General features: G+C 61.8%; 3 protein-coding genes across 16 annotated transcripts; 2 read left to right on the top strand and 1 right to left on the bottom strand.

The window, feature by feature from the left end:
* Positions 1-1,021: 1,021 nt before the first annotated feature.
* PYCR3 (pyrroline-5-carboxylate reductase 3) lies at positions 1,022-8,171 on the top strand. Of its 8 annotated transcripts, none has more exons than XM_086337740.1 (6): positions 1,022-1,143; positions 5,917-5,981; positions 6,368-6,547; positions 6,753-6,965; positions 7,259-7,351; positions 7,821-8,171. In XM_086337740.1, the coding sequence occupies exons 1-6, from the start codon at positions 1,047-1,049 to the stop codon at positions 7,974-7,976; spliced, it is 804 nt and encodes a 267-aa protein (XP_086193866.1). In that variant the 5' UTR covers positions 1,022-1,046; the 3' UTR covers positions 7,977-8,171. The 8 variants fall into 8 exon arrangements, with proteins under 8 accessions (XP_086193866.1, XP_086193864.1, XP_086193870.1 ...); XM_086337738.1 differs by having other exon boundaries at positions 7,511-8,171; XM_086337737.1 differs by lacking the exon at positions 1,022-1,143 and adding an exon at positions 3,876-5,700 and having other exon boundaries at positions 7,511-8,171.
* Positions 8,172-8,480: 309 nt separating this feature from the next.
* On the bottom strand, positions 8,481-12,894 carry TIGD5 (tigger transposable element derived 5). Its single transcript, XM_086337711.1, has one exon. It carries the CDS (start codon positions 12,789-12,791, stop codon positions 10,860-10,862), a length of 1,932 nt encoding a protein of 643 aa, XP_086193837.1. The 5' UTR covers positions 12,792-12,894; the 3' UTR covers positions 8,481-10,859.
* Positions 12,895-13,244: 350 nt separating this feature from the next.
* EEF1D (eukaryotic translation elongation factor 1 delta) lies at positions 13,245-25,791 on the top strand. 7 transcript variants are annotated; one of them, XM_086337634.1, is made up of 10 exons: positions 13,245-13,309; positions 16,443-16,539; positions 18,636-19,702; positions 21,448-21,568; positions 21,674-21,745; positions 24,628-24,727; positions 24,804-24,904; positions 25,059-25,277; positions 25,393-25,587; positions 25,702-25,791. In XM_086337634.1, the coding sequence occupies exons 3-10, from the start codon at positions 18,636-18,638 to the stop codon at positions 25,738-25,740; spliced, it is 1,914 nt and encodes a 637-aa protein (XP_086193760.1). In that variant the 5' UTR covers positions 13,245-13,309; positions 16,443-16,539; the 3' UTR covers positions 25,741-25,791. The 7 variants fall into 7 exon arrangements, with proteins under 7 accessions (XP_086193760.1, XP_086193758.1, XP_086193762.1 ...); XM_086337632.1 differs by having other exon boundaries at positions 13,245-13,542; positions 16,525-16,539; XM_086337635.1 differs by lacking the exon at positions 13,245-13,309 and adding an exon at positions 14,024-14,197.
* The last annotated feature ends 579 nt before the right edge of the window (positions 25,792-26,370 follow it).

The raw sequence follows: 26,370 nt of genomic DNA, 5'->3' as shown, positions 1-26,370 counted from the left end.
GCAGGAAGATTCTTTCCACTGAGCCATCTGGTAAGCCCACTGAAGAATTTAGAACGTGCTAAAGGAGAGTTTAAAGAAAATAACAAAACGTTTTTAAAATGCAATCTTAAAACTGCAGTCTTAGCTTATTTTTCCTAGGTCAATCAAATTACAAGCACACCCCACACCCACCCTCCCCCTCTCAGTCTCAAATGTGCTTCCTGTCTCTAGCCACACACACTCTTCCTTAGAACCAACTAGAGAGGTCAGGTCTCTCCTGGGGACCTACACCTCAGGAAGGTCTAAGGAGGTCTAAGGAGCTATGTAAGGAGGCCCTGCCTCCTTACATAGCTCCCTGAGAGGCTCTCAGAAACCAAAACCCAGGCTGGCCTGAGGAGCTTCTTTAACAGCAAAGCCGCAGACCGCTGCTCCCACGTTTCACTGGCTGCGTCAATTTTATGCTGTCACTCGGACCCACTACAACTTGGGGGAAAGCTGACCACAAGCCCGGAATAGGCAGCCCTGTCCTCCACACCCGACTGCTCACAGGCTCCAAACAGAACCAGCGCGCGCTGTTCCCACCCGGAAACCGGCCAGAGGCCGGCAGAATCCCTCTCGATAGCTCCTGATCTGTGCCAGTGCTAAGCGGAAGTCCAGATTCTGGCTGCCAGGAGTTTCATCAGAATCTGCTCAGCCGCCCCTTCCTGGAAGCTCTGCTGGCCGGTGTGTCCATCAGTGCTTTCCCATTGGCCCCGCGAGGGACCCCATCCCACAGCAGCCTCCACCCTTTCCGACCCTTCGCTTGTAAATGGACCCTCTCAAGTTGCTACTTGCGAAATTCACACACCAGTGGAGCACCCAGGTACAGCAGCCGGCCTGTGTATCTGAGGCTTTGCGCGGCGTCCCGCCCCGCCCCTCGCGACGCCCCGCCCCCCGCACGGAAACCCCGGGCGAGGGCGGAGCGTGAGGTCTCCGCAGCCAGTGGACGAGCGCAGGTGAGGCCCTCGCAGCCCATTGGCGCCGCTGAGTGCGGGGGTGGGGTGGGCGGGGCGCGGCGCAACGGCGTGATGGCGGCGGCGGCGGAGGAGTTCGGCTGGAGGCGAGTGGGCTTCGTGGGCGCGGGCCGCATGGCGGAGGCCATCGCCCAGGGCCTCATCCAAGCAGGTGGGACGCCACGGGCGTAGGGCGCTTGGGGACCCCGAGCTCGGGGCCAGCGGGCGTCCGAGACCGGCCTGAGGTGGGAGGGGCGGGCTTACCGGTCCCGTGCCCACCTGCCCCGCGGATCCCAGAGCAGCGCGGCGCCCTAGACGCAGGGGCCCCAGGGTGGAGCTCGCCAGCGGGCGTGGGCCGGAACGGCTCGCGGACTCTGCCTTTCCGGACTCTCTTTCCTGTGGGAGCGCGGCTGGAGGGGATATAGTGGAGAGGCTCAGAGCCAGCCGTCCGCACGGTAACCGCGAGGAGGTCGGAATTGGGATGCGCTGTTAGAAAGCATCACTAACGAACAAAGCTAGTGGAGGTGATGGAATTCCAGATGAGTTATTTCAAATCCTGAAAGATGACTCTGTGAAAGTGCTGCACTCAATATGCCAGCAAATTTGGAAAACTCGGCAGTGGCCACAGGACTGGAAAAGGTCAGTTTTCATTCCAATCCCAAAGAAAGGCAATGCCAAAGAATGCTCAAACTACCACACAATTGCACTCATCTCACACGCTAGTAAAGTAATGCTCAAAATTCTCCAAGCCAGGCTTCAGCAGTATGTGAACCGTGAACTTCCAGATGTTCAAGCTGGTTTTACAAAAGGCAGAGGAACCAGAGATCAAATTGCCAACATCCGCTGGATCATGGAAAAAGCAAGAGAGTTCCAGAAAAATATCTGTTTCTGCTTTGTTGACTATGCCAAAGCCTTTGACTGTGTGGATCACAATAAACTGTGGAAAATTCTTAGAGATGGGAATACCAGACCACCTTACCTGCCTCTTGAGAAATCTATATGAAAGAGTTAGAACTGGACATGGAACAACAGACTGGTTCCAAATAGGAAAAGGAGTACGTCAAGGTTGTATATTGTCACCCTGCTTATTTAATTTATATGCAGAGTACATCATGAGAAACGCTGGGCTGGAAGAAGCACAAGCTGGAATCAAGATTGCCGGGAGAAATACCAATAACCTCAGATATGCAGATGACACCACCCTTATGGCAGAAAGTGAAGAGGAACTAAAAAGCCTCTTGATGAAAGTGAAAGAGGAGAGTGAAAAAGTCGGCTTAAAGCTCAGCATTCAGAAAACTAAGATCATGGCATCCAGTCCCATCACTTGATGGGAAATAGATGGAGAAACAATGGAAACAGTGACAGACTTTCTTTTTTTGGGCTCCAGAATCACTGCAGATGGTGATTGCAGCCAGGAAATTAAAAGACACTCCTTGGAAGGAACGTAACCTAGATAGCATATTCAAAAGCAGAGACATTACTTTGCCAACAAAGGTCCATCTAGTCAAGGCTATGGTTTTTCCAGTGGTCATTTATGGATGTGAGAGTTGAACTGTGAAGAAAGCTGAGCACCGAAGAATTGATGCTTTTGAACTGTGGTGTTGGAGAAAACTCTTGAGAGTCCCTTGGACTGCAAGGAGATCCAACCAGTCCATCCTAAAGGAGACCAGTCCTGGGTGTTCATTGGAAGGACTGATGCTGAGGCTGAAACTCCAATACTTTGGCCACCTCATGCAAAGAGTTGACTCATTGGAAAAGACCCTTATGCTGGGAGGGATTGAGGGCAGGAGGAGAAGGGGACGACAGAGGATGAGATGGCTGGATGGCATCACCGAATCGATGCACGTGAGTTTGGGTGAACTCCGGGAGTTGGTGATGGACAGCAAGGCCTGGTGTGCTGCGATTCATGGGGTCACAAAGAGTCGGACACAACTGAGCTACTGAACTGAACTGAACTGAACTGTGAGTGCATCAGTTTAGTTGTGTCTGACTCTTTGCAACCCCATGGACTGCAGCACACCAGGCTTCCCTGTCCGTCACCAACTCCTGGACCTTGCTCAAACTCATGTCCATCGAGTCGGTGATGCCATCCCACCATCTCACCCTCTGTCGTCCCCTTCTCCCACCTTCAATCTTTCCCAGCATCAGGGTCTTTTCCATTGAGTCAGTTCTTCGTATCAGGTGGCCAAAATATTGGAGTTTCAGCCTCAGCATCAGTCCTTCCAATGAATATTCAGGACTGATTTCCTTTAGGATGGGCTGGTTTGATCTCCTTGCAGTCCAGAGGACTCTCAAGAGTCTTCTCCAACACCACAGTTCGAAAACATCACTTTTTGGGCTCTCAGCTTTCTTTTTAGTCCGACCCTCACATCCATACATAACTACTGGAAAAACCATAGCTTTGACTAGATGGACCTTTGTTGGGAAAGTAATATCTCTGCTTTTTAATATGCTGTCTAGGTTGGTCATAGCTTTTCTTTCAAACAACAAATGTCTTAATTTTATGGCTGCAGTCACCATATGCAGTGATTTTGGAACCCAAGAAAACAAAGTTTGTCACTGTTTCCATTGTTTCTCCATCTATTTGCCATGATGTGATGGGACCAGATGCCATGATCTTAGTTTTCTGAATGTTGAGTTTTAAGCCAACTTTTTCACTCTCCTCTTTCACTTTCATCAAGAGGTTTTTTAGTTCTTCTTTGCTTTTTGCTCTAAAAGTGGTGTCATCTGCATATCTGAGGTTATTGGTATTTCTCCCGGCAATCTTGATTCCAGCTTGTGCTTCTTCCAGTCCAGTGTTTCTCATGATGTACTCTGCATATAAGTTAAATAAGCAGGGTAACAATATACAGCCTTGATGTGCTCCTTTTCCTATTTGGAACCAGTCTGTTGTTCCATGTCCAGTTTTTTTTTTTTTTTTTCCCTTTTTTTTTCCTTTTTTTTCCATGTCCAGTTTTAACTGTTGCTTCTTCACCTGCATACAGATTTCTCAGGAGGCAGGTCAGGTGCTCTGGTATTCCACTCTGAGTGCATAAAATAACATATGCGCCAAGTTTGGAAGATTCAGCACACAAACAGAAAATAATCTTAGTAATTTTTAATATTGATTACCTGTTGGAAGGATACATTTTGGCTACCTTAGTTTAAATAAAATGTATTATAATTAAATTTGTTATTTCCTGATTGTTTAATATGACTACTAGAAGTTGTAAAGTGACATGTATGGGTTGAGCGATGTTTCTCTTGGACAGTCCTAGCTTAGAGTGAGATCTTGTGCCTCTGTCGAGTTGCCTGACCGCTCTGAGCCTACGACTCTTGATTTGTTTGCCAGCGGCACTCCTGGTATCTGGCACTGCACATTCGGAGCCAGATCATCCTCTATCCTTCACATTGTAGGGTGTTTAGCTCCCTTCCATGGCTTCTCCCCATGAGAGGTCAGTAACATCCCCAGATGTGAGAGCCAAAATGTCTCCAGGCTCTGCCAGTGTTGGGGGCAGGCAAAATCATTGGTTGAGAAGATCATGGCATCTGGTCCCATCACTTCATGGCAAAAGGATGGGGAAACAATGGAAACAATGACAGACTTTATTTTTTTGGGCTCTAAAATCACAGCAGATGGTGACTGCAGCCATGAAATTAAAAGACGCTTACTCCTTGGAAGAAAAGTTATGACCAACCTAGACAGCATATTAAAACACAGAGACATTACTTTCCCAACAAAGGTCGATCTAGTCAAAGCTATGGTTTTTCCAGTAGTCATATATGGATGTGAGAGTTGGACTATAAAGAAAGTTGAGCACCAAAGAATGGATGCTTTTGAACTGTGGTTTTGGAGAAGACTCTTCAGAGTCCCTTGGACTGCAAGGAGATCTAACCTGTCCATCCTAAAGGAAATTAGTCCTGAATATTCATTAGAAGGACTGATGCTGAAGCTGAAACTGCAATACTTTGGCCACCTGATGTGAAGAACCTCCTTGGAAAAGACCCTGATGCTGGGAAAGATTGAAGGCAGGAGGAGAAGGGGACGACAGAAGATGAGATGGTTGGATGGCATCACCGACTCGATGGACATGAGTTTGAGCAAGGTCCGGGAGTTGGTGATGGACAGGGAGGCCTGGCCTGCTGCAGTCCATGGGGTTGCAGAGTCGGACGTGACTGAGCTACTGAAATGAACTACAGCAGGAATGGTGGTGCTGTCCTGATTGTGCTCCACAGTATTTAGGACCTTTATGTGGTGATTATGGACTAGCTTTTTGCCTTTAGCGGTATGTCAAGGTCTAGAGAGATGAAAATCATCAGAAAGCAGTTTATTGCAGGCCTCAGTTGTTTACTTGTAAAACTTGGAGTGTTACCTGCTACCCCCAGCTCCATAGAGTTCGTGTTGACACAGTGCAGGCAACGCATGGTGGCTGCCACCATCTGTCCAGGTTGTGGGGTGCATTTCTGCCTTCTTGTTAGACCTTGTAGAAATCTGACCGGTAGAGTATTCTGCCAACCAGGCATTCTCTGCTTGGATGTCCCAGCACAAACACACCCATAAACACACCCTCTTCCCAGGGTTCACCCTCACCCCGCACCCTCCTTTCCTGGGCCTCTGTACCCACCATGCCCCCTCCCCAGCCTTCCCATTCCCAGAGGCAGCAGTCCCTGGGATCCGTGTCCTCACAAGACAACGCAAATTCCTGGTCCCTGTGTCCAGCAACGCGTCTGGACTCGGCGGCGGCAGCAGGTAGGTGGCGATGACTGCCGGGTAGAATCAAGTGAGGCTGGTGGTCTGGTCTGGTCTCGGCCGAGTGGAGCTGCCCCGCTGAGCTCCTGGCTTCCTCGAGAGGCTCCGGATGGCCCAGGTGTGGCTGAGCCTCAGAGACTTGCAGACCTGGCTGGGTCACTCCACCGCCCCGCCTTCCTCACTGACACCCCGGCTCTTCTTTGCCTTTCCCTCCAGGAAAAGTGGAAGCTGAGCACGTGCTGGCCAGCGCGCCCTCTGACAGGAACCTCTGCCGTTTCCGGGTGAGCCGGGCAGCTCCCAGGTGGCTCTTGGCTCTTGGCCGTCAGACGCTCCTTGGGGCCAGGGAAGTGCTGATTACTTGGTTAAAGTTTTGAGATGGCCTGGACTGGGGAAGGGGAGGTCAAAGGCCAGAAGGAATGTCAAGGTTGTGGAGCGCCAGGGTTGGGTAAAGGGGTGTGCGTGCTGGGTGGGCAGGAACGTCATGGGCACTCACGGACTCAGAGGGCTTGAGGCCGTGCTGTCGTCAGGGCCCACCTGAGGTCGGGTCCTGAGCAGGGACGGGTGGTCTGGCCACTGGGAGTAGAGCCGTCCACAGCAGGGGCTGGCGGCGGGGCTGCAGTCTGGAGGATGCCCACTGACAGGCCTGGCTCTGGCATCCCTGCTGCAGGCCATGGGCTGCCAGACCACCCACTCCAACCTGGAGGTGCTGCATAGCTGCTTCCTCGTCTTCTTCGCCACCAAACCCCACATCCTGCCGGCCGTGCTGGTGGAGGTGGCTCCTGCCGTCACTGCTGAGCACATCTTGGTGTCTGTGGCCGCCGGGGTGTCCCTAAGCACCCTGGAGAAGGTGAGCGGCCCTTGAGGGTGTGGTGGGGCTGAGATGCTGATCCCAAGCTGGGCTCTGCTGACCAGACTCAACTTCCCACCCCGGCCATCCCAGACTGGCTGCAGCCAAGGCCTGGCCCTTCCGGAAGCCAGCATGTGTGGGTTGGGGAGCAGAGTCTCTCCGCTGGCTGGCAGAGGCCTCACTGACCGCAGCCTCTCTCTGGCAGCTGCTGCCCCCGATGGCTCGGGTGCTCAGGGTCTCACCCAACCTGCCCTGCATCGTCCAGGAGGGTGCCATGGTGATGGCGCGGGGCTGCTGCGCTGGGAGCTATGAGGCCCAGCTCCTGCGGTCCCTGCTGGAGGCCTGTGGGCAGTGCGAGGAGGTGCCTGAGGCCCAGGTGGACGTCCATACCGGCCTCAGCGGCAGCGGCGTAGCCTTTGTGAGTGTGGTGGACAGACCTCCCTCCACAAAGTGGGGCCTTTCCAAGCCCCCGCAATAGCCCCTGCCCCCAGGGATCCGCCTGTGGTCCTCAGCTGCCCCTGTGTGCCCACCCCCCGTCAGTGCCTTCCTGGGCCTTTGAGGCCGGCCTCTTGGCAGACCACTGGGCTCTGGCCTTGGCTCTGGTGGCTGGTGCCCTGGGCCTTGTTCTAAAGGTGCCCAGCCTTCTCCAGGCTGGGTGCCGAGTCCCAGGGAGGGCTAGCTTTGACTCCCGTCCCACCCCCACTGCTACAGGTGTGTGCCTTCTCCGAGGCCTTGGCCGAAGGTGCCATCAAAATGGGCATGCCCAGTGGCCTGGCCCACCGCATTGCTGCCCAGACCCTGCTGGTGAGACCCTGCTGCACGGCCTGGGGAGTGCGTGGAAGGGGAGGGTCAGCATGGGGAGGCGGCCAGCCGGCCTGAGCTGAGACGGGGTGCTGGGGGGGTGAGCTGCAGACGGGCTGCCAGCACCGCCCCTTCCCCCTTAATCCCAATGCCTCTACCCAGGGGACGGCCAAGGTGCTTCTGCAGAAGGGGCAGCACCCAGCTCAGCTGCGGACTGACGTGTGCACGCCGGGCGGCACTACCATCTACGGGCTCCATGTGCTGGAGCAAGGCGGGCTGCGGGCCACGGCCATGAGCGCTGTGGAGGCTGCCACCTGCCGGGCCAGGGAGCTCAGCAGGAACCCGTCCCCCGTGGTGGCTCAGGTCCCCTCTGTCCTGCCAGCCCTGCAGGGAGAAGGGGCCCTGGCCCACAGGGAACACAGCAGTGTGGCCCGTTCCTAGACCCTAAGCTCCTGTGGCCTGGCCTCTGCAGGATTTGGTTCTGAACATGTCCGTGAAGGGACCAACAAGCCAGGAAAGCCAGAAACGTGGAGCCTTTGTTGGGGGACCGCCCCATCCCACACAGGCCCAAGTGCTGGAGCCCCTTCCTGCCACCTGCCAGCTGCGGGGCGTCTGTGAACAGGGCTGATGGACCACCGGCCGCCTGCACTCTGCCGCCTGGCCTCAAGCCCCTCCCTAAGTTCCAGCCTCAGTGTCCCACTGGCCCTCAGCCAGGCACTGCTTGTCTGACCCCAGCCCTTGTACTAGTTAGAAGGGTCAGCCAGAGTCCATTTCTTCACCTTTTTTTAACCTTGAAAATGGAAATAAAGATGCTGTCCTATAACATGGAGTGATCAATGTTTCACTGGAGGTAGATAAAATGAAATCCCCGTGCCTGGAGGGCCATCAGCAAGGCCCTGGGCTCAGACTTGAGCAGGTGGTGCAGACGGGGCTCCCCTCCGTTTCCCATCACCCCCCCTCAGCAATGTGTCTGCCAACAAAGTCCCTGGGCCCAGGCTGGATGGAGCCCTGCCCTGAGGTGGCCAGTCTGCATGAGGCACCTGTGGGGCCACTGCTGTTCCTCCCCGCTTCTCAGATGGGCTTCTGGAGCCACGTGCTGGATGCAGTTACAAAAGGAAGACTGGGACAGAGCCTGTGTGAAGTGGGCATCTTCGGCCTTTATTATAAAGTGAGGCTGGCTGTGAAAAGACCCCTTGACAGAGCAAGCACCCCATAGCCCACTCCAGCCCTCCTGCCCCCAAGATCCTGACCTGCTCTCGGGCCCACAGGCTCGGGGCCAACCCCGCACTGGCAAGGCCCCTTCCTCACTGCAGGCTCCAGGGCTCCATCTGTGGTACGGCTGTCACCTGGGGGCTTGTTACCCGGTGTGTGGCCCCTCAGGCAAGTCTGGCCTCACATGGGTGAGTTCGCTCTCCTGACCCCCCTGGTGGGCTGGTATCAGCAGAAGCCACGGGCAGCACTTCCTGCCCACCGCTGAGCCTGCCAGGCCAGCCCTGAGGCTGCTGGCTTGAAAGTTGTGACCCTCGCAGCCTTAAGGTTTCAGCAGATAATGGTGAACAGGAGTGGAGAGCCTGGCAGCTGAGATGCCATGGGCCCAGCAGTAACCACAGCAAGGCACTTTGGCCGTTCTCCCCACAGTTCACAGAGCTGAGCCCTGGGAGCTGGGCCTGCACTCTAGGGAGGAGGACTTCAGAGACCCTCGCGTGAGGTGTCCCCAGCCCCACCCTCAACAGGGCCCTGGCTCTTCAAGGCCCAGACCAGCCTGCGCTGTGCCTCGTTCTCACGCTGCCATCTGGGGCCGGGCACTGGCCAGAACTGCCTTCTGGGGTGCAGCCTCAGTGCCCCAGAGGGGACGAGGCAGGAGGCTCTGTCCCAACACCCAGTTCTCAACATCAACCGCACCCCCCTGCCCAGACCCTGGGGACAGAGGATCAGAGGTGAGACTGGGAACCTGGCGAGAGGGGTGGCACCGAGGACACCACCAGAGACCACCTGGCCCGGCACCCACCCGGGCTCCAGGTCCGCCTCTTGCAGGGCCCTGCAGGACAGAGGTCCCGCAGCCGGGCCATGGTGAAACGGCACACTCGCCTGGGCCCCTGGTGGTGTGACACGCAAGATATCCTGAGGCCGGAGGCGCGGGCCAGGTGCAGGCCTGCCGCAGCTGCTAGTGGAGCAAGGGCAGCAGGTGAAGTGGAGGCTTTGGCCAGGGCTGGTGTCCACGCCTCCCTTCTCGCCTGGAATCCTCCACACCATCCATCAGCTTTCACGTCTGACACATACACGTACATGTGTGGGTGTTTTGACTAGAGGTGGTTCCAAGGAAGAGCTGACGTCCTCGCTCTGGGGGCACCCCCGTGGCCCTGCCACCATGCACGGCCCTTCCCTCCCACAAACACATCACCTGGGTATAGCTTCCACAGCCCAGGACCACCGGGAGGCGGGGGCAGGTGAAGAGAAGTGCAGAGCACCGAGGCAGGCAGCAGCGCCTCAAATCCAGCCCTCCCTGGGGCTCTGGGCATCTCTGCCGGGCAGCCCCTGGGAGACCTGGGTGTCTCAGTCTCAGGTCCCCAGCAGGGTCCTGAATCTAGAGCTGAGTGGAGCAGCAGAACAGTGTGGGAGCTGGAGGGTCACACGGAGCCCTCGCCACCTCCTTTCAAGCTGTGCCACCCAGAAGCCTAATTCACGGCCTGTGGGAAGCGGCTCCTCGGCTACACCCCTGGCAGTGCCAGAAGCGGGGCAGCCTCGGAGGGGAGCTAAGGCACTGAGGGTTGTCTTGGAGTGGCTGGCGGTGCTGCAGGGCTGCTCCGAGAAGACGGCATGGCTCCGCGTCCTGAGGCTGGTGGGGTGTGGGGCAGGGGCCCAGGTCTAGTGCTCGTCAACCCCACGCAATAAGAGAGCTGTTTAGAATAGCATTTCCTTAAAGAAAATAAAAAACACGTAGACAGAAACCTACAACCCTGGCTGCACCCAGAACCTCAAAGCCCCATCCTTCTTTCCCAGCCCCCCGTGCATCTGCCCTGGGTGCCTGAAGAGTACCTGGAAAAAACAGAGTTAATGCGCCAAACCAAAGATGAGTGGTGTGCTTCCCGCTGGGACGACCACAGGGCTGTGGTCCATGGGGACCGGACGCCGGGCCCTTGTCCAGGGCAAGTGCTGGGCCACGGGTCTGGGGGGACAGGAACGTGGCTGGGGGAAGCCCCATGGGGGCCAGAGAGAGAACACGCTCTGCTAAGCGCTGTGGCGTGTGCCAGGTCTGCGTGGGAGGGAGCCTGGCTGAGGAGGAGGGGCGGCTGCGGCCTCTCCTCCAGCTACCCCCGCACCAAACAGGGTGCCATGAGGGGCCGGCCCTTCACCAACAGGGCTCCCTCGGGCCAGGCCGGGATCCCTGTCAACCTCTGAGCCTTGGAGGTGGGCCACCCTAGGGGAGGCAAGGCAAGACGGGGTCTCTGTCTGTCCCCTACTCCAAGTGCCTCAGGAGGAAGGCCACTGGGGGCTGCAGGGGCGGGCTTGCTCACAGCCCGTCATCGGGAACCATGGGTGAGGGCCCGATGCCCCCCAGCCTCCGGGCTGTGCTGATGAGCGACCGCAGCTGCACCAGCTTCAGCGGCCCCACCTCCCGGGGGTCCTGGGTCTCCAGCCACCGCAGCGCTGTCTCCAGACCCCGAACGGCCTCCCCAGCAGTGGGGATGGCCTCTTCCTCCTCCTCCTCTGCTCCTCCTGCCACCGCTGAGGGTAGGCTGGCAGGGAGCAGGGGGCCCCCAGGGACCAGCACGGGAGGCCGGCTGGGGCCCCAGTCCTCTCTGCCACCGTCCGGCAGGTCCCCATCATCGTCCAGGTGCAGCCACTCGGCCACCTCCTCAGGAGCCAGGCGTTTGTAGGCCAAGGCTGCCAGGTGCGTGAGGTCGCTGAGCACCCTGCTGTGCTCCGCGGCCTCCTCGGCCTGGCCAGCAGGCTGCCCGGCGCGCTCCTCCACCGGCCGGGGCTCGAAGGCAGCCCGCAAGCCCAGCAGCCAGCAGCGCTCAATGCTGCCCGCCTGCACCAGGTCCCAGGAGAGGCCGGCCAGGTACAGCATGTCCTTGAGCATGAAGCTGCGCATGAAGTCCAGCGGGGACCCCCCGGCGCAGGACACGGCTAGCCTCAGCAGCTCCCGCTTGTACAGCTGCTTAAATGCGGCCACCACCCCCTGCTCCAGCGGGGGGGGTATGTGCGCCCGGCCGCTGCCCCTGCACAGGAACAGCACCCGCACAGCCCCGTCGGGGGTCTGCAGCTCCTCCGGGGGACCGGTGGGCTCGGGCCGGCACCTCCTGCGGGTCTCCTCGCTCTCCTCCAGGGCAGGCATCCTGGCCTCAGAGCTGGGGCAGGGCGGGTGCGCCACCAGCAGCACGGCCTTCTGCTGCAGGCAGCTGCGGCGCAGGTAGCGCCTGACACCGGGGACGAACTCCTCGAAGAACCAGCCGCGCAGCAGCGGCCGGCTGAGCCAGGCGTCGGGGCTGTAGCGGTAGGAGGCAGGGAACTTGTCCTGGTTGTGGTGGCGCAGGCTTGGTGGGTCTGGCAGCTGCCCGATGACCAGCGGCTTCAGCTTGTGGCTGCCGGTGAGGTTAGCGGCCAGCAGGACCGTCACCCTGTCGCCCCGCCAGCGGCGGCCGCAGCCCCCCGCACCCACAGGCGCAGCCTGCTCTGGGAGCAGCTTCCAGTAGAGGCCCGTGACGTTGGCGTTGTAGATCTGCTCGTCGCCGTAGCCGCCCTCTGCGGGGGCCGAGGTACTCGCGGCGCGGTCGGGCAGGGGCCCGGCGCGGGTGGGCTGCGCGGGCTCCTGCTTGACGGGCGGGCCAGGCGCGGGGCCGGGGGCCAAGGGCTCGGCCTCGCCGTAGATGCGCTGGCTAGAGATGCCGTGGCGCTTCTGCCAGCGCCAGAACCAGCCGTGGCTGGCCTTGAAGGTGCATTCGGGCCCGTAGATCTGGCGCGCGAAGGCCTCGGCCTGCGCCTGGATGAGTGGCCCAGACAGCGGCACGCCGTGCTGGCGCAGCGCCAGGAACCACGAGTAGACGGCGCGGTCGATCTCCTCCTCGTTGGCCAGCCGCATCTTCTTGCGCTGCGTGCCCACCTCGCCGCCCAGCTGCTCCAGGAACCAGCGCAGCTTGGGCTCGTCCTTGAGCCAGCCGCGCAACGTGCCGCCCGGCACGCCGAAGTCGCGGCAGACGCTGGCCTGCCTCTCGCCGCCCTTGACGCGCTCGATGGCCTGCAGCTTATCCTTAATGGAGTAGGCCTTGCGGAAGGCCATCTTCACGGCGACGCGGGGCCGCGGCCCGGGCGCGGGGGGCGGCGGCCGCGCGGCGGGGACCGGGGCGGGAGCGGGAGGCCGCGGCGGTTGCATGGGGCGTCCGGGCGGGGGTCGGCGACAGCGGCGCGGGGCCGGGACGGCCGGGGGTCCCGCAGAGTACATGGCTGCTGCGGCGACCGCGACGACAGCGGGGGCGCGGGAGCCGGAGCCATACGCCCGCCGGCCCGGCCGCGCTGGGCGGGCGCCGGGGGCGGGGCCGGCCGGGCCCTCCCCTTTGTCTCGCCCGCGGGGCGCGCGCAAGCGCGCTGGGCCCCCGTCCCCGCCCCGCGCCGCGCGTCACTGGCCCCCGCCCGCCGAGTCCACCCGAGCTGCGGCGGAGGGGGGCGGGGGGAGGGGGCCGGGGCCGGCGCCGTGCCCAGTGGTTTGCTCCAGCTCCTCCCGGAAAGAGAGAGCTCCGCGGGGATCTCCCACTCGCTTCTGCCCTCGCTCGCACGGGGAGCGTCGCGCGGAGGGCCTGGGCCGCGCGGCAGGGTGTGCGCGCGGGCTGCGTCCCCTGCGCCCTGGCGCGTGGTAGAGCCTGCCGCTTCACTTCCCGTGCGCGGACCGCGTGGCCCTCCCTTTCCTCCGCCGTCGCACGCCGCTGATCCTTCCTCGTTGGTCGCCGCGTCCTTGGCTGGCGTGTGAGTACCGCGGCTCGTGCCGCATGGCCCCCGGGCCCAGGGGAGGGGCGGCCCGCGCTGCGCTGGCGGGGACCGGGCCGCAGTGCCGCGGAGTGCGCGGCGCGAGGCCTGCTTCGGGCTGGAGGCCGCGCGGAGGGGCGGGGCGCGCGGGCCACGTGCCCGCCGGACCTCTGCGGCTGCCCCGGCGGGAGGGCGGCGGCGGGGATGCCGGGGCCGCTCTGCCCCCCGCCTCGGTGGGTGACATGGATGTTTGCCCAGCTGTGGCCCAGGCCTGTAGCTTCCCGTTTGTCCGCGTTTGTTCAGCAGCTGACTGATGCACGCTGGCTCTGGGCCTGGGGGCCAGGCGCGGGCCCAAGCTCCGTCAAGCTGTCTCAGAGCCTGGACAGTACACGGACGCGGGGAAGCGTAAGGACGTGATTGCTGGGTGACTGAAACAGCGCGTTCCCTGAGCGTGGTGAAGGGGCTAGGTTTGGATAAGGTGGTCCAGGCAGTGGGCAGTGTCGCTGGAACGAAGAAGGGAGAGGCTTGTACTGGAGCCAAGTAGGATGGGGACCCGTTGGAGGCGTCCTCAGGTTTGCAGAGCAAAGTGCCTCCGAGAGCAAGAAAGCCGTTTGTGTGGGTGGTCCTAGTCCGACAGGAGAGCAAGTTGACCCTGGAGAGTGAAGGAGTGGGCCGGGCCTGGGGCCCGGGAGGCCCCGGGTCTTGTTTCAGCAGCAGCTCTGACACTCCCAGCTCCTCTGAGAGGCCTCAGCCAGTAAGTGGGCTGAGCTCGCGGTGACTGCGTCCTTCCTGAGACCACTCTCCCCAGCTCCAGACGCAGGTGTCTGCTGAGAAGGGGTGACACACAGACTCCAAGGAGCAGGTGCCCTGGGCCAGCGCCTCAGGAAGGTCAGTCCTGGGCCAGCGCCGGGGGTCCCCTCCAGCTCCTCACCTTGGAGCGCGGCCGCTGTGGGCTTCACTGGAGCCTGGGTGGGTTCGTCCTATCCCCTGGCAGAGCCCCTTGCAGGGCTTGACCCTGGTCTCTGTCCTGGGGAGCTGGGTGAGGCCGCAGGGCTCAGCACAGCTTATCTCCAGTGTGCCCTGGTGTCAGGTTTCCAGGGGCTGCAGGCAAGAAGTGAGCTCTGGCCCTGTGCCCATGTTTTAAGATGACGTGTGATTTCAAGGTGGACAGCAGTGTGACATTTGTGTGAAGGACTGGTGTCAAAGTGAGACGTGGAGTCCCAGGCCCTCACCCACTAACCCGGGATGTGTCTCCCACCTCCAGCTCCCCAGCTGTGTGAGGGGTCACGGGTGCCTGGTGCATGCTGCTGGAGCCGCCCCGGGGGAGGGGCGCAGGACCCGGCGGCCAGGGTGGATTGACGGGGCACCAGAGACAGGGCAGAAATAGCACCATGGCTGTGGCATTGCAGTGTAGACAGGGCGCTGGCCAGGGAGGGGTGCCGTGGACAGCCATAGCGTGGGGCCTGAGTCTTGGGGTGCAGGCATCCCCCCCTGGACTGTCCAGGAGTCAGGTGGGAAAGCATCTGAGGAGGGACTTGGGGCTGTGGCAGTCACCCCTAGGGAAGGGCAGGGGGCATCATGGCAGTGCAGTTGCCCCGGGGCATAGCTGCCCTCACCCTCCCTCCTGGACCCCGTACACACAGCGTGCTCTGTTCGGCAGCTCTCCGTCAGGCCATACCAGCCAAGGGCCCTGTTTGCACACACCTCACCCCGATTCCCACTTCCTGTGGAAGGTGGGCGGAGCGCTTTGACCCCCAGGTGGATGACCTGGGAGCCCCTCTGTGTGTGGCTGCGATGGGGCCGTGTGAGCCCTGGGTTACCTGGAAACCTCCTTTCATCCAGGGGCTTGTGGGCCCCCCACCGTGGTGTCCTCACCTTCAGGACCCTGCGGCCAGAGTGTTCTGGGCGGGGCCGCTACAGGGTCCCTCTGGCACTGCAGGAACGCCCTCCCGCTGGGCGGAGCCCCAGCCTGGCCCTGCTTTGGAGACAGTCCGCTGGGCAGAGCCGGGGTACTCACTCACTCCCCGGGCCTGGGCTGCGGGGCAGGGGTGAGCTGCTTCACTGCCTTGACCCCGGGGCCTGGCAGCCCTCGCAGCCCCTCTCGTGCAAGAGGTCTCGACCGGCCTCAGTGGCCAGCAGCCTGCCCTTGGCCCTGCAGGCGAGTCAGCGGTCCAACTGTCATGAGATACCCTGGCGCCCCGCCCTCCAGCATCCCTGTCCAGACACCGGCTTGACCAGCTGGCCCGCACCATGTGGTCGGCCTTGCCAGGGTGGCTGGCCCGTGTGGTTCCTCCTCCCAGAGCCTTGTGGCACGCCCCCTGAGGTTCCTGGTGTACCCCATGTGCTGCTGACCTCATGTTGGCGCTCTAGTGCTGGCCACAGCATGGCATGACCTGGGGGGATGGCAGGGGCCTGGGGGCAGGGCTGGCCGGGTCCTTGGCTCCTGGGCTGCCGCCCCTTGCCGGCTCAGGGCCGGGCGCCCCATCCATCCTTTTGTCCCCGAGAGGCCTGCGGGGACAGTGGCACCCTGCCCACCGGGGCTTTTGCCCCTGCCCCAACAGTGGCCCCGAGGGAGAGGCCCTGTCCGGCATGGGCACTGGGCCTGAGTGCCCATGTAGGGCCCTTCGGTGGGGTCCTTGTCACCTTGCACTTGGTCCAGAGGCCTGGACCCTGTGGAGTGGGGGATCCCCACCCCGCTCCCCATGGACAGTGGGGTACTGGAGGTGCTGGCTCACACCCAGGTGGGCTCAGGGCAGAGCCCAGCTGGGGCCTTGGTGCTGTGGGGGCTCCAGGCCCAGGAACCCCAGGACCGGCCCATTTTGAGTGACGATGGAGCAGCGCTGCCCCCAAGCATGGACTTGGCCACCCCCTGGGATTTGGGCGGGTTGGAGGCGGGAAGAGAAGGGGACGACAGAGGATGAGATGACTGGATGGCATCACCGACTCAACAGACATGAGTTTGGGTAAACTCCGGGAGTTGGTGATGGACAGGAAGGCCTGGCGCGCTGCGGTCCATGAGGTCGCAAAGAGTAGGACACGACTGAGCGACTGAACTGAACTGAACAGGGATTTGGGGGTGAGCTCTGGCTGTCTTTCTCCTCCAAACTTGCCTCCACGCCGCCTCACCAAGCAGCTTCAGCAAAGGCCCCCAGCCTGCTCGGGCCACCCTGTCAGACCACCTCTAACCTTGCTGCTTTCTCTTCATGCTGTCCTAGGAGACCAAAGGGAAAGTAAGTACCCTCCTGCCCCAGGCGCCTGGGCACCGCAGCTCAGCCCCCATGCCTGCTGCATCCTGACACCTCCGGGGCCCCTGACCTCATCTGGAGTGGAGGCTGGGCCTGGGGGTAGCCTCTGCTCTGTCCCAGGCCGAGCCAGCCCCAGCCCGAGCAGTAGGGGGTACCCGAGGAGGGATCAGCCTGCGTTCCTCCACCTGTGGGAGGGCAGGGCGCCACCACCAACCTGGCCAGCCTGGCTCTCGGACATGTTCAAAAATGGCTCCCTTGCCCGGAGCAGTGGCTCAGAGGGCTCCAGGTGGAGCCTGGCCTGATGTGAGGAGCTATGTGTCTAGGCCGCTAGGTTCAGGCAGGGCTTCAGCCTGGTGGGCAAGGCTTCTGTGTGAGGGTCTGTAGGGGAGGGCAGACAGGCCCAGCCTGGTAGGCCTGCAGCCCCTGGGGACAGTGGGTGATGTCACAATGCCCCTGCCCCCTGGGCACCCGGCTCTGCCCCCCAGCACTGCCTCTGCCGTCATCCTGGCCTCGGTAAGTGCCGCTGCCGCCCTGGGGGAGGCTCGAGGGGGCAGCCAGGGACCCCTCTAAGCCTGGGGCCCCCACCCCTCAGAGTACAGGGGTCTCCCTGAAGTTCTGGGCAGGTCGGGACTTAGCCTGTGCGTTGCAGGGTAATTGGAATCGGGTTTTGGTTGCGGGGGGTGGTGTTAGGAAAGGGCTATAGACGCTGCAGGGAGTGGCAGGGAGGGTGTGCCATCAGGGCGATGTGACAGTCTCCCCCTGGGGCCTCATCCTGGGTGAGGGCTCCACAGACCACACGTGGCGGCAGGGGACATGGGACATTCTGGGGGACAGCTGCCCAGCCCCTGGCCCAGTTGGCCTGGTGCCTCTGCTTCCAGCACAGGGTTCAGAGTAGGATCTGAGGGGCATGGAGACCTTGGCCAGTCCAGCCCCACTCGAGAACTGGCCGGTCTGGTGTGGGCTTGGGGCCCCTGGTGCATCCCAAGAGCAGGCCGGCTTCCTGGGCGGGGCTGCTTCTGGTTGTGGAGGGTGCTTTAGCGTTCTGGGCTGCCTGGGCAGGGTCCAGTCTTTGAGGAACCTGATGCCCCAGAGCAGAACAGGGGACCCCACGCCAGCAGCAGGATCGGGCTGCAGCAGCAGCTTGTGCAGAGGCCATGGCGGGAGGTGCGGAGCCCCAAGTCCGCCTCCCAGTGTTCTGGTGACAGAGCCCCTTAACCAAAAGGTGCTGAAGCGCAGGGACAGGACTCAGGTTCCTGGGCGGCCCCTCGAAGTGCACCCATGGTGGGGCTGATTGCCCATTGCTCTGGAGACGGGGTGACCAGGTTCTGCCTGGCCACTGGGTACCTTCCCTTTTAGATAGTGATTCCCTGCTGTGTCCCCGGATTTGGCCTCCACGGGGGTGAGCTCTCACCCTCTGCTCCTGGCTGCCCTTTGTCCCCGATCTTCCAGTTCCCCTTTGGAACAGGGCCTGCTCAGGATGGCAGTGTGGCCATGTGGGTGGGGGACTCAGGTCAGGCGGGGTTTCCGTGCGGGGCCAACTTCTGAGACCACCAAGTCATTTCCGTAGAACAGAAGCCCTGGTACCTTAGGGGGTTTGGCCAGGCCTAGTGAAAGCACAGGACGTCCAGTTAAAATTTCAGATGAACAGCAACTCACTTTTCAGTGGGAGTCTCAACAGTTACATGGGACAGACTTATTCTCAAGATTATTTGCTGTCGACGTCAAAGTCAGATTAGCTGAGCGTGTCCTGTGTTTTACCTGGTGGCCATTTTTGGGGTTCACAGGAAAGGTTTCCGTTACCAAAGAGGTTTGGAAAGTGTTCTCTGGACCTCTTGGAGACAGCCTGGGTACTTGTTGGATGAGACAAGTTTTGCAGTTAGGACAACACACACGCACACGTGCCCACCCCACCCCACCCCACCCCCGGCCATGGCCCTGCACATGCGTGTTGAATGCCTTCCGAGCTCCTTGTGCATGCTGCCCCAGGGCACCCCATTTGGGAGGCCGAGCAGGGAGGGCCGACCGGGAGGGGCCATGTTGCAACTGCCCTCTTGTGCTTGCTTTTTAATGCTGCACGCAAGATGAGGAGCTTGAAGTCCTCCTGCGCCCTGGAGACCGTCTGGGAGGACAAGCAGAAGTATGGGGAAGCCGAGCGGAGGTTCTATGAGCACGAGGCCACGAGAGCCGCCGCCCAGCAGCTCCTGGCCGAGACGCTGGCCGTGAACGGGCCAGGTCAGGAGGACGAGGCAGACAGCGGCGGCGGGAACGAGCCCGGGAACAACCTCGACGGGAAGAAGCCACTGCAGAAAAAGAGGAAGCGCTCCCCAAAGGGCTGGCTCGGCCAGGCGGACCTGGCCCTCGTGGGCCTCTCGGCCGACCATGTCTGGCTGGACAAGCCGCTTTTCGACCAGGCGGAGAACTTGTACCGCCAGAGGCTAGCTGACGCGGCCGCCCAGGCAGCTCAGCATCCCGCCCTGGCACCTGGGGCCCCCTGCACCCACGGGAGCCAGGTGGCCTGCCACCACGTGACCTGGGGCATCTGGGTCAACAAGTCGTCCTTCGACCAGGCTGAGCGGGCATTTGTGGAGTGGTCTCAGGCCCTGCTGCTGGCCACAGAGGGGAGTGGTGCACCGGGGGCTCCTGACACGGGCCAGCGGGCGGCCGCCCTCGATCTGCACCTTGTCCGCCAGCCTGGTCCACCAGCCAATGGCCAGCCGCCACTGGGCAGCCTGCAGGCGCTGGTGCGGGAGGTGTGGCTGGAGAAACCCCGCTACGATGCAGCCGAGAGGGGCTTCTACGAGGCCCTGTTTGACGGCCATCCCCCCGGGAAGGTGCGCCTGCAGGAGCGAGCCAGCCAGGCGGAGGGTGCCCGGCGGGGCCGCAGAGACCGGAGGGGCCGTAACGCTGCGGGAAGCAAGCGGCCCGGGCCGCGGCGGGCCGACGGGGAGGCCCCCTGTGCCCTGCCCTACTGGTACTTCCTACACAAGGACGCCGAGGCCCCCTGGCTCAGCAAGCCCACCTACGACAGCGCGGAGTGCCGCCACCACGCGGCCGAGGCCCTGCGCATGGCCTGGCGTCTCGAAGCTGCGTCCTTGGCTCACCGACCCGGTGCCCGGCCGGGCCCATCCATGTCTAGCCTGAGACCCAAGTAGGAGAAGCGTGCCGGCTGGGCGCCTGGGCTTCCCAGGCCAGCATGCAACCCCTCCCTGCTCCCACCCTGGCAGGGCTCATCCCAAGACTGCCGGCCCGGCCAAGTGGGCTACCCAAGCGGCTGTGCAGGGATAGGGCTCTGCCCTGGGCACTGCCGCCTCTGGGCTCCGCTTGGGGGCCACTACATCCTGGTCACCCCCACGGGGTTGGGGTGGGCCCAAATGTGGCCTGTGCGGTGTTTCCCCTCTGGCCGGGCAGCTTGCAGAGTCCTCCCTGACAGTCACAGGTGGGGGCGGGGGCGTGCAATGGTGGGTCCTCGTCTCTGAGCCCCACTGGGCTCAGCCCCCCACCCCTTCTGCCGTCTCCCCGCCTCCCTCATCTGAAGCCACCTGAGATGAGGTGGGCATCTCTGGTGCTCCGCCTGAGTCTGAAAGACGCCCACTGGACAAGGCCGACTTGCCTCCTGCCTGTGGATCCAGGGGTCTGGCCCCAGAATGATTTTGTGCAGTGCCAGCTGATCTCTGGGGGCCAGGGCCCGGCCGAGGAAGGGGTCTGCTAGCCTGCGGGGCTTAGGCACGTGGGCAGAGACAGGTGGACCCCAGGCAGCCTGGAGGCGCAACAGTAGGGGGAGGGCCTGGGGTGCAGAGGGCCAACGGGTATGTGGAGAGAGCTCCTTGGACCCCAGACTCTGGCAGGAGCCCCTCTGCCCCTCAGAGGGCGTGGACATGCTGGTTTGAATAGGGTCTTGGCCTTGGTGTGGGGTCTGTTGTGGTCAGATGTTCCCCAGAAGGCTGGAGGCAAGGTGTGGGTCTAAAACAGTCTTCACGGTGCCTCTCGGGGAGGGTTGGGGGGGTCTCAGGGTCCCACCCCTCTCGTCACCGAGGTCTGGTGGTGGCCAGGGATCTGCAGCAAAGAGTGTTGGCAGGATCGGGTCCTGTTCTGTGCACTGGCTGAGGGACGGGCAGCCCTGAGCAGCGGACTTTGCTTATGGAGTCTGGGCCGTGGCCCAGGTCTGGCGGTTCCCCTGCCCTGCCGAGTGGTGGAGAAGCTGCCGGCTGCAGCCTTGAACGCGCTGGATCCAGCTCACAGGCCCACCTGGAGCAGCCGGACTCACACTTACTGGTCTCGGGGTGTTAGAGTTTGTTCTCTCTCTTGGTTGTCCCACTGTAGTAGTTAAATGCGTTACTTACTAGTGGACAGATAAGAATCTCGTTACACATCGCTGACACTCATGTGAGAAAGTTTTTCTGTAACAAATATTCAGTGAAGTAGGTTGGCCTTATTTTGTATTTTTGCAAATCTTGTGTGTGGCTTAATAGGAGACAGCTGGATTCCTAAACCTGCTGTGCATTCAGTGTGTGGGTGTGTATTGTCTGACCAGTCCAGCCTTGAACAGATACATGGTGGGCAAGGGGAGGACCTTGGTGACCCCCAGAGGTCCCTGGCCATGCTTTGAGAGTCGCTGGTCTTAGGGACTGGCCTGGAGACCACTGGCCTTAGCCCTGAAAGGAGTCCATACAGCAGGCTTGGGGTTGGAGGGGTCCCAGGCTCGTTGTGGCCCACACTGAGAACCTCTGGTGTCCTGTTCTGGGACCTGGAGCCCTTGCCACCCAGGACTGGACAGCTTGCCCTGCTCCCTTGGGGTCCAGGCCGTTGGAAGGGCACGCGTGCGGGCAGGTCCTAGGGCCTTGGCACGGGCAGCCTCTCCTCCCGGTCGGTCTTAGTCTCTCTTCTCTTCAACAGAAAAATGGCCACAAACTTCCTCATGCATGAGAAGATCTGGTTTGACAAGTTCAAATACGATGATGCAGAAAGGAAGTTCTATGAGCAGATGAATGGGCCCGTAGCTGGCTCCTCACGCCAGGTAGGGGCTGCTGCACTTGGGCTTTGGGGTAGCTGAGGTTTGCTTATTTGTAGAAAAAATTTTAATTGAAAAACGACAGACAGGTTCTCTCTGCACTGTCTGCAGGAGAATGGCGCCAGTGTGATCCTCCGTGACATCGCGCGAGCCAGAGAAAACATCCAGAAGTCTCTGGCTGGAGTGAGTACTGCCCTCACACCAGGCGGCCTGTCTGGCATTTCCCCCAGCATGGCCTTCAGGGCACCTTGGGGTGAGGCGTGCAGGGCTGCCCACCGCACCGCCCACGGCCTCACGGAGCTGGCGGTCACCCGGCGCTGCCCGCCTTGCGGTGGCTGCTCCTGCCGCCCCAGGCCTGCGGCTGCCTGCGTCCTGGCTCCTGCCCTGCTTCCTCCTTCCTGTCAGCTGTGGCTGTCCCCGGAGGGGTGGGTCACGGTGTCGTCATGGTCGTTCAGGCACTCAGTGGTGTCCGGCTCTTTGCGACCCTGTGGACTGCAGCACGCCAGGCCTCCCTGTCCTTCACCATCTCCCGGAGCTTGCTCGAGCTCATGTCCATTGAGTCAGTGATGCCATCCAACCATCTCATCCTCTGTCGTCCCCTTCTCCCGCCTTCAGTCTTTCCCAGCGTGAAGCTTTCACAGGGTGTGAAGCTACCATCTTGATTGGAGGCCCAGAGAGGGGCCTGCAGCCCAGCGTGGCCTCCCGGCCCACCTGAGGTCAGGAGCGGGGCACAGCCCCATCCAGCTCTGTCCCTAGCCTGGCTGGGGCACGGCCCTCGGGGATGGCAGTCCTGCTGCTCGCCCGCTCAGGGCCGCAGGGTAGTGTCCGGCCTCCGCCTCACTGTCCACAGAGCTGTGCTGCTCCTGGAGACTGCAGGAGAGAACCCACCTTCCTGCCTTTTCTAGCTTTGAGAAGCTGCCCACATGCCTTGGCCTGTGGTTTCCAGCCAGCGGTGTCGGGACTCTGACACCCGTTTCCATCTCGTTTCTTTCCATCTCTCCTGCCTTTCCCTGATGGGGCCCTTTGTGACGACATCGGGCCAACTGGGAAAATCCAGGGTAGCCTGCCCGTCCAGCTCCTCAGACCCTCTGCCCTGGGGTCACTTTTCACAGGGTCAGGGGACTTCGAGCTGGCTCTGTACTCTGTAATGACAAAGCATCACGCACCAGGTGACCGAAACAACACAAACTTGTTTTGACGACCTGGAGGGTCAGTCGGAGCGGAAGGTGTGGATGGGGTGGGTTCCTTCTGAGGCTCTCAGGAGAGGCCTCAGAGTGTTGGTGGCTGTCTTCTTCTTGTGTCTTTCCGTCTTCTTTCTGTGAACAAATCTCTGTTGGCAAGGACACCAGTCACTGGGTTGGGACCCCTCTCATGACCCCGTTGGAACTGATCACCCCTGTGAGGACCCCACTGTTGACAGTGTCCCCCACCCTGAAACCCTGTGGTGGGGCCTCCAGCCGCCCGGAAAGGGTGCCGGCCCAGCACTGGGCTTGGGTTGGAGCAGACAGGCCCAGCACACACCAGGGCTCCAGAGGTTCCTGGGGGCTGCTGGTGCCAGCCAGGCTGCTGGCAGGGACACAGACTTCCAGGTGCAGAATCTCGGGTGGCACTGCCCGCGCCCCACCGTCGTGGAATGGCCGCCTCACTGAGCCCATGGCTTCCTCCTCGGTCAGGGTGGGAGGCTAGGCCTGGGGCCTGGAGGCCGTAGGGTGGCCTATTGCTTGGTCTGCGCTGAGCGGTGGTGTCCTTATGGCCCGGAACCCGCACCTTGGGGACCCGTCAGTGTTGTCGCCAGGGCTGTGTTGGGAGGTTCTCAGGGCCGGGCGGCAGGCACAGCAGGGCAAAGGTTTGAGGCTGCAGCTGCCTCGAGGCTCCAGGACCTGTGTGATCCGCTTTGTGGGCGCAGATCCTCCAGGAGGGAGGACCTGGCCTGGTCATTGTGGAGCCCTGGAGGGAGGTGGGCTTCCGAGGAGCAAGTAGTTCTGGATCACGTCCCCAAGCCAGGGGGCCTGTGGACCCTCGTGGGAATGGCTGAGCGAGCTGAGATGCGAGCCGGAGGCGGAGATGTGCTGAGGGTGGTCAGCCATGGGGGCCGGGGCAGCCAGCCACTGACTAGAGTAGGAAGGTGGGGGTGGTTGGGGTGAATTCTTGGGCTGACACGAGGGGAGGGGGCGTCCGGGGGCTGGTCGCGGCCCCTTCCCGTCACCAGGCTCCACTGGCCAGCTCTGCTGGTGGTTCTCTGTGTGGTGGGAGTGATGGCCCATGGGACATGGCGTCAACCCAACACTGCCCGCTGGCCCTGGAACAGGGAGCCAGCGTCTGTCAGCCTCTGGGGGTGTGCAGGGCATGGAGGAATCATGTGGCTTCCAAATGGTGCTTGGTGGGCAGGCCCAATGCCCCAGGTTTCTCGTGACTGGATGCTGGAGGCAGGCAGCAGCCATCTGAAAACGACCAGGCACCTGTCCTGGGAGCCGTTCCATTGGGGTGCAGGGTGCACGTGACCGCATGCTGGCTCCTGGTGTTTAGCTCTGGCTTGAGCCAAGGCGCCCTGTGGGTGAGGTCCCTGGGCAGTGCCACCTGGGATAGATGACAGGGGCTCCCCTTCAGGGAGGAGCGCAGCAGGCCGGCAGCTGGGCTGGGTCGCTGTATCACTGGAGCTTTGCAAGCCGGGCAGCCGTGTGGCCTGGGGAGGCAGGGCCGGGCTGCTGCTCCTGCACCGCCTGTTTGTCCTCCCACCCACAGTGGGCCCTCCCCCGCTGTCCCCTGCTCAAGGCTGTGCTACCTGGTTCCCCTGCCCTGGGTCTGGCCGCCCCTGGAGCTGTGAGGCTTTGGCCTCCTCCCTCCACCCCCACAGGCGGCAGCAGCTCTTCGCTGCCTCTGTGTTGGGGCTGCCCGAGCCCCTGGCTTCCTGGGCTGAGTTCCCACTTGGCTGTGGTGCCACCTTGGCCTGGAGCTCGCATGGCTTCCCCCTAGGTTGAGCTCGGGGCTCTGCTTCAGCACAGCTGTGAACGGGAGACCCCAAGGGGCAGGCAAAGCTGTGAGCCCCACCTCCTTCTGCCTTGCAGAGCTCAGGCCCCGGGGCCTCTAGCGGGCCCAGTGGAGATCACAGTGAGCTGGTCACCCGGATTGCCAGCCTGGAAGTGGAGAACCAGAGCCTGCGAGGGGGTGAGGCCCTGGGCTGATGGGGTGGGGGTCCCTCCCTGGGCCTCACCGTCCAACCAGCATCCCTGTACCCCCACAGTGGTGCAGGATCTGCAGCAGGCTGTCTCCAAGCTGGAGGCACGGCTGAGCGCCCTGGAGAAGAGCTCGCCTACCCACCGGGCCACCACTCCACAGACCCAGGTGAGGGCCCACCCGCACCAGGGACCCCCGGCCTGGCGCTGAGGAGCAGGGGGGCCCTCTGCAGGCTGGCCCAGGCAGCAGAGTGAGGGGCAGGGGCCTGGGGTCCTGCCTTCGGGGGTCTCAGCCTCCACACACGCTCCCCCCACTACGGCAGCACGTGTCTCCCATGCGCCAAGTGGAGCCACCCAGCAGGAAGGCGGCCACTGCCACGGAGGATGATGAGGATGACGACATTGACCTGTTCGGTAGCGACGAGGAGGAGGACAAGGAGGCTACCCGGCTGCGGGAGGAGAGGCTGCGGCAGTACGCAGAGAAGAAGGCCAAGAAGCCTGCCCTGGTGGCCAAGTCCTCCATCCTCCTGGATGTGAAGCCTGTGAGTGGCTCACATCTGACCTTCCCCTACCCTCCCCATGCCTGGGGCCCTGGAGGGGTCAGCGACGGGCAGGGCAAGTGTAAACTCGGCCTGTGCTCCTTCCCTCTCGCCTCAGTGGGATGACGAGACGGACATGGCCCAACTGGAGGCCTGTGTGCGCTCCGTCCAGCTGGACGGGTTGGTCTGGGGGAGCTCCAAGCTGGTGCCTGTGGGCTACGGCATCCGCAAACTGCAGATCCAGTGTGTGGTGGAGGATGACAAGGTGGGGACAGACCAGCTGGAAGAGGAGATCACCAAGTTCGAGGAGCACGTGAGTGAGGGGGCGCACTCGGGGGTGCAGGGGTGTCCCACGTGAACCCCTGGCCAGGCGTGTGGGACTTTGGGAAACAAGGCCCTGTGTGACCACCAGCCTCCCTCCCTGCAGGTGCAGAGCGTCGACATTGCTGCTTTCAACAAGATCTGAGCCCTGGCCTGAGCCTGTGTGGCCTTGCAGCCAATAAAGACTGAGATTCCAGCTCTCTGGCTCTTGTCTGTCCTGGTCTGGGCCCTGTGGGTGGGTGCATTCAGGGAGCGTGCTGGGCCTGTGTCCCTGGTGTGGCCATGTGGGCCCACCCCTCTATCTGCCCCTCCCATCCCCTTCTCACTTAGCTCTCAGTTGCAAGTGCCATGCCCAGGTCGAGCCCTAACACATGCATTGTCTCCTCCGCTGGGGGGGGATACCTGGTCCCCCATCATCTCCACTCTGCCTCCTCTTTTTGAGTTATCCCCATGGGTATGAAAGTGCCAGCCTGGAACCATCCAGGGAAGAGGTCCCAGTGGCCGTCCTGGCCCTGCTCTTGTGACCTTGTGCTCGTTTCACCTGTGGGAAACCCTGTGCAGTCACCTGTGGGAAACGCTGCGCGCATCTGTCCATGTCTAGGAAGGAGGTGGGGTTTCTTCCCTTAACCCTGTCCCTCTCCCTCCAGCTCTGGAAGGGCATCCACCACACACACACACACACACACACTGGAGAGAGACCTGGGCCCTGCCAGGCCCCAGGACACACTCCCCCAGGGAGCTGCGCCCCTGGCCCACCCCTGGCCGCCTTACTCTC

This window comes from Bos grunniens, chromosome 14 (assembly GCF_055505025.1).
Source record: "Bos grunniens cultivar Pamir isolate PY7600 chromosome 14, Bosgru_T2T1.0, whole genome shotgun sequence".
Taxonomy (NCBI): domain Eukaryota; kingdom Metazoa; phylum Chordata; class Mammalia; order Artiodactyla; family Bovidae; genus Bos; species Bos grunniens.
This window is presented reverse-complemented; position numbering and strand designations above follow the sequence as displayed.

Coding starts and splice junctions, on each gene's coding strand:
- PYCR3 (XM_086337737.1), top strand. CDS start 5,577: ATGCCCCCTCCCCAGCCTTCCCATTCCCAGAGGCAGCAGTCCCTGGGA. Junction 6,966..7,258: donor GCGGCAGCGGCGTAGCCTTT/GTGAGTGTGGTG, acceptor CCACTGCTACAG/GTGTGTGCCTTCTCCGAGGC. Junction 7,352..7,510: donor TTGCTGCCCAGACCCTGCTG/GTGAGACCCTGC, acceptor GCCTCTACCCAG/GGGACGGCCAAGGTGCTTCT.
- TIGD5 (XM_086337711.1), bottom strand. CDS start 12,791: ATGTACTCTGCGGGACCCCCGGCCGTCCCGGCCCCGCGCCGCTGTCGC.
- EEF1D (XM_086337632.1), top strand. CDS start 13,333: ATGGCCCCCGGGCCCAGGGGAGGGGCGGCCCGCGCTGCGCTGGCGGGG. Junction 19,703..21,447: donor ATGTCTAGCCTGAGACCCAA/GTAGGAGAAGCG, acceptor TCTCTTCAACAG/AAAAATGGCCACAAACTTCC. Junction 21,746..24,627: donor TCCAGAAGTCTCTGGCTGGA/GTGAGTACTGCC, acceptor TCTGCCTTGCAG/AGCTCAGGCCCCGGGGCCTC.